The sequence below is a fragment of the Rhamphochromis sp. 'chilingali' genome, assembly GCF_963969265.1.
Source record: "Rhamphochromis sp. 'chilingali' genome assembly, chromosome: 13".
Lineage (NCBI taxonomy): Eukaryota > Metazoa > Chordata > Actinopteri > Cichliformes > Cichlidae > Rhamphochromis > Rhamphochromis sp. 'chilingali'.
Window position 1 is genome coordinate 8,077,539 of NC_137940.1, and position 5,601 is coordinate 8,083,139.

Consider the following 5,601-nt stretch of genomic DNA (forward strand, 5'->3'; position numbering starts at 1 on the left):
CCCAGGACAACCTATTCATTTTACCAATTCTCTCTTCTTCAGAGATATATTGATTTAGCTACTCCTAGTGTTCCAGCTGTCTTTTTGGATATAGCTGCAAGTGTGTCAAAGCTTGTTTGATCACATGTTGTTGTTTTACAGCTTCTGAATGCAAATGCAACGCTTGGATTAAACTTAAGCTCCTGGAAAATGTATCTTTACATTTCAGGAAGTGCCTCCAGAACCATGTCAGGTCAAAACATAGTAAACGGACTGGTTCTTTTATTTGTGATTTTCTACTCTACTCGAGCACTCAAAGCACTTTGAACAACATGCCTCGTTAACCCATTCACATCCCGTCATACGAGCACAAAAAACAACCAAAAAACATGGATAACATCAACACAATTTCTCTTCACTTTCTGTGAATTTCATTTATATTTATTTTTCTCAGTTAGTCCAGCACGTATAAAAAAGTAATTCTAAAAACTTGTAATTGGTATCAAACATTTAAACAATAAATATCTAAACATATAAACTATATCATAAATACAGTTTGATAGCACAGTTAGACACTGTCTTTATTAATATCAACCTGCCTTTTATATGAAGTTGACAAGAGAAAGTTACGACTTGTTAACTATACAATGGACTACTGCCAGAATGAAAAAAATGCCCATTTGCTAAAAAATAAAAAAAAATAGAACACTTGTCTTTCAGTTCCTGCTACAAGCAGAGAATCTGTCCTTCATATAAACTAGGCACATCAAATAATATATGGTAATTAATTTGATATTTTCAGATGGTACAGTTGTTTTACAAAATAATTTATGTACTAAGGAAATTCATACACAGTATAAATGTCATTATTAAACTATTCTTTGAGAACTACAAAATGAATGAATAAATTAATTTTCCCTCTCACTGACTGAGGGTACGAAGTCCACAAGGTGGCAGCAGAGCAGCTTTCCTGATAGCTTGAGTGAGTTAACCACTTCAATATAAATAAATAATAAATAAGTTAAATATTTATCAGGCTGTAAGACGCAATCTTCGACGTGCTTGGCCCTTTACAAAGTAGTGTCTTCTCTAAAGTTGCTAATGGATCTTCAGCTCATCTCAGTTGATTCTGCTTAGACCCTAAAAATGGATGAAAATAAATACTTAATTTGCTGTACAAGCATCAATACATTTATGATCATATTAAAGAGCATAGCCTTTTTATTTTAAGCTTACTGTAAAAACAAAATGGTCTAGTATTTTATGTATAGCTTTCTGAAATATATCTGAAATAGCCTTACCCTTTGAACCAGAGACTCCAGTCTGTTGAAAAACTCTGATGCTTTTTCCTTAGGATGTGAGTGGCAGGTTGAGCAGTTGGTCTAAAAAGAAACAAAGAAGAAAGGAGTTTACTTAAATGGTCGTTTACTACAAGAGTCTGTGTACAAACTGAAAAAACAATAGTCACAATCAAGAAAAAAAAGCAATGCTGACTAATTTTTACTTACCGTAGAAGTTTCTGTGTTACAAAAGTTCAGTCCACTGATCTGCAATGATTGAAAGAAATATGCCAGTTTTAGAAATGCAGTGTACTAAAATGTTGACATTAGTCTTTAGAATAGGACTTAAGGTATATTATTATGTGAGTCCCACCCCAAACAATGTACTTACAGTAAGGGTATGATTAAGACTCTTGTAAAGTTTTTTCTGATATTTTCCACTTATGCCAAAATGTTGAAGCAGAGTCTCCCGAAAGCAAGTTAAGGCTGTCAGACAACAGCAGTCCTGTTACGAAAAGAAAAAGAAATGATGGTGAATATGACATCATGATTATCCCAGCTTACACACACACATATATATATGTCAGGGTTCCGGTTGGTCTTTTTAAATACATTTGCTTTTTTAAATGAGATATATCACACGGAGCACCATACAAAGGGAACACAACAGCTTGATGCACAGTTCTACTTCATTTACAGTTGGCTATGAAAATGAGTTTTCTTTGTTTCAATGTAAGGAAAAATATTGTTCCAAGAAAGCTATTGTTTGTAGTTTCATTTCATGACTTCATTGTAGTTGACTTTCCAATCTGATGCACACAAAAACATTTTTATACAAAATGAAACTGAACCAAACAGAGTTTCCACTATTTCAATGATAACTTTCTGTTAAGTGAAAGAGGGTATTTTTTTTTTTTGTATGAATTGTTTCCCTCCAAAAATCTGGATGAAAATGCTGATGGTACAATGCAATTTTTCCCATGTGAAACACTTGTTTCTGTTTAGATACTCATTTTCCAGTGTGGTGTGACACCCGTGAACTCAGCCAGCTTGGGTCAAAGTTTTTTTGAGTATTTTATATCTGCCTAGCGAATTAGCCGTAATTTGTTTTGCTGCATTTAAAAATCAGAAATTCTGCTACAGTTATTGTTAAATCTTATCATTATTGCTACAGTTTAGTGTTGTGATCTCATTTTGAAACCATAATCTTTGTTTTGCAAAGCAAGATCAGATGCTTGGCAATCCTCATCATTCGCGGTGTGAGATAAACTGTAATTTGCAAGATGTTAAACAGAATATTGACTCAAAAGTTTTCTAGCATTCTGTCAAATGCTCAGTTTGAGAGGTGGCGTGAGGAAGTGTAATGGTTTTGTCTGCTCTCTGCTTGATTACTCATCACATTTCACTCAAAGGAAGCTGTGAGAAAATGAAAAAAATCCACTGAGCACACTCTTGAGTTGACTCACTGAATGAAAATGAATAAGCCTGACAAGAAAGAAGGCTGATTAGAATTTACTAGTAATGCAGTGCATCTTAATAAACATTTACAAGTCTAGTTATATAAAGGGTACATAATGAGACTATGTAGGATTTGACCACAAGAGCATTGCAAAACTTTACAAAATGTTTTTAGGTTTCATTGCTAAGATGTGCTATAGAGCCTTTAAAGTAAATATTGTCATTTCTATTTATAAATATTGAAATATATATGGCCTTTTTGAGGATTTCACCTTAGTCAAATCAACTCAGAAAAACAAAAATGCATGGTTTCATAGTGCAAGGTTTTAATAAATATTCTGTATAATAGTCGTATTTTTGTTTCTAATTAAACTAAGAAATGTATAATGTAGTTTTAATCCTGTCTAACACTTAATTATGTGGATTTTATTTTTGCTAAATTAAATTTTAAATGCTTACATTTTACTTTGTAAACGTTTTATGACAGTTCCTCTGCTCCTTAATATGACAGTCATTTATTTTTAAGTATTGTGATCAAAGAGTAGATGCGAAATTTAAATCTGGACCTTTATCCTTTAAGTTTCGAGTTTTACAGCTGCTTATCACCCTGCACATTTTGGTATTTCACACATCATTTGATGTACTCCTACAGTACCCGGCGCCTGACAAACTAACTACAGTAAGTGGGAGCATAACAACAATGAGTAAGCAACCACCAATATTTATCGTAGTGGTGACCATACGGTCTGCATTATTTTAGATTAAAGTAGTTTTGCTTACCTCAATATCCTTTGGTGGAGTATTCATCATGAGTTCTGTGTTCTGCAAAAGGAAGTCAAAAAAGATTGCATTAGGTAATGAAAGTTAGTTTGCTAGAAAGCAAGTTGTGAAATGCAGTTAAAGCAGTTAAAAAGTTGATGTAGATGAACTAACCGGAAAGTCGCGTTTGAGCATTTTCAGCTCTCTAAGGACTTCTTGTAGTTTTTTGCGCTCCATGGGAGATGCTTTGACCAAAGAGCAACAGTAGATTGTGAAAAGGCAAAAAACAATCAGCTTCATATTGTTAAGTGTCAGCAGCAGGCACCGATTCACCAAAAGACGCTTTACCCAAGTTTTACTGGAAATGCAGATACTTGTGTCGCTTACCTTTTTATACTTATCCCTGAGGACACAGGAAAACCACTTTTACAGAGTTGGAAAACTGCAGAAACTAGTGTGTGAGTAATGAAATTTTCTTTTCCACTGGCAGTCACCACTACGTGATCCGAAACTGGCGTCAAGCCGCGCGTGCGTGGGGCCTATAGATACTAGTGTGTGAATGTAAACTCGTTTGAGTGCACCCGACTCACCCGGAAACTAGAGGAACGGCGACGACACTTCCCATTTTCACTTTGAATCAGTGGAGCCAAAGCTTGTACCGTGTCATAGGTATTCTTTGTAGGTGTGGTATTGACAACCTGAATGCATTCACTGCATTGTGGCCACCTACACGGACAAATATCTTCGGCAACAACAGGAAACCCTTTGTAAGAGTTAATGTTTTACCAAAGAGACATGAAAAAAAACCCAAAAAAACATCTGTGTGTGTGTGTGTGTGTGTGTGTGTGTGTGTGTGTATGTATACACACACACACACACACACACACACACACACACACACACACACACACACACACACACACACACACACACACACGTGCATATATATGTGTGTGTGTGTATATATATATATGTTGTATTTTCATAGTGCATAAGGAAGTAAGCTAATATTGGAGTAACATTTGCGGAGTAGTTCTTTATGCTGCTATTTCACTCTTTTGTCTCTTACACATTTCTTTGTCCACTTGCAAGATCAAGGAAACGTACAGCGGCTTAAGAGGGTCTGCTTATGAAATGCCTTGAAACAGTTGCATGTGTCATTATGGAGCGGGCTGACAGCGTCACGTCATTTCAAAAGGATGACACATGCTGTTACAGACTCACAGATTAATGATGGTCTGCAGGGGGAAAAAAAGAGGTTTTCTAAAGAAATGTTGTCATGTTGTAATTACATTGTAATTATTTGATAATCAACTATTTTTGTAGGTGAGGCGGTTAGGCATCTGGTCGTTCCTAGGTGTTCATTATTATCAGTAACTCTCAAGGCACATCCAAAACTGGTTGAAAAGATTGTGTCTGTTCTTTCTTCAAATAACTCAACAGCTTAGTTGCTGCCACTTTTGGTGAGCAACAGATCAACAGTTCAGTTTTATCCATATGTGTATATATAGTAAAATGCATATATTAAAAAAAAATATTACAACAGCTATGAGGAGTATAGGTAATTGCTATTGGATTGCCTGTCTTTTCTTTTGTGTTTTTGTTAGTTCAAATTAATATATTTTTTTTGTACTAAAAATACACATGTAAGAAAATTGCAATGAAAAATGAAGATTCTCCAAGGATAAGCAACACCACATATTACTTATATTTAGTTTTTTATTGTCACATGTGTAAAAACTGAATAGCTTGTAAAAGTGATTGAATAAACACTCGATTCTGGTTAACTTAAACAAGATGTTTATGAATGCCGAATTAAGGGTTAAAATTACTATTTTCTTTCACTTTCAGGTTTATTGTCTGTAGTTTAACTCGCACTGGCACGAAAGCACTTCTGTATATTGGGAATTTTTGTATGTTTTGCTTATGTCAAACACATTATGTCAGTCATCTGATGCATTGGTTCACCACAGTGAGAGAAAACAGCAGTCATATTTCTCACTTTTATTTGTAGAAGTTGCATAGGTCTGTATAACCTTCTACTTCAGAAAGATCGACAAAGCCTGTGCTCAGCTTTGCTTGACTTGACTGTTGACTGTTTGTCAGGAATTATCATTGATTGCAT

General features: G+C 34.9%; 1 protein-coding gene across 2 annotated transcripts; it reads right to left on the bottom strand.

Annotated features, from left to right (window-relative positions):
• Nucleotides 1–223: 223 nt before the first annotated feature.
• Nucleotides 224–4,281, bottom strand: il21 (interleukin 21). 2 transcript variants are annotated; one of them, XM_080901871.1, is made up of 7 exons: nucleotides 3,864–4,281; nucleotides 3,651–3,721; nucleotides 3,498–3,539; nucleotides 1,651–1,764; nucleotides 1,488–1,526; nucleotides 1,281–1,361; nucleotides 224–1,119 (listed from the first exon to the last, which is right to left on the bottom strand). In XM_080901871.1, the coding sequence occupies exons 2-7, from the start codon at nucleotides 3,711–3,713 to the stop codon at nucleotides 1,099–1,101; spliced, it is 360 nt and encodes a 119-aa protein (XP_080757997.1). In that variant the 5' UTR covers nucleotides 3,714–3,721; nucleotides 3,864–4,281; the 3' UTR covers nucleotides 224–1,098. The 2 variants fall into 2 exon arrangements, with proteins under 2 accessions (XP_080757997.1, XP_080757996.1); XM_080901870.1 differs by having other exon boundaries at nucleotides 3,651–4,281.
• Between the last annotated feature and the right edge of the window lie 1,320 nt (nucleotides 4,282–5,601).

Bases quoted from the DNA above. Each gene is read 5' to 3' on its own strand.
- il21 (XM_080901870.1), bottom strand. From the start codon at position 3,776: ATGAAGCTGATTGTTTTTTGCCTTTTCACAATCTACTGTTGCTCTTTG. The intron at 1,362-1,487 runs GTAAGTAAAAAT...GTTTCTTTTTAG, and splicing joins GTAACACAGAAACTTCTACG to ACCAACTGCTCAACCTGCCA. The intron at 1,120-1,280 runs GTAAGGCTATTT...ATCCATTTTTAG, and splicing joins TGGAGTCTCTGGTTCAAAGG to GGTCTAAGCAGAATCAACTG.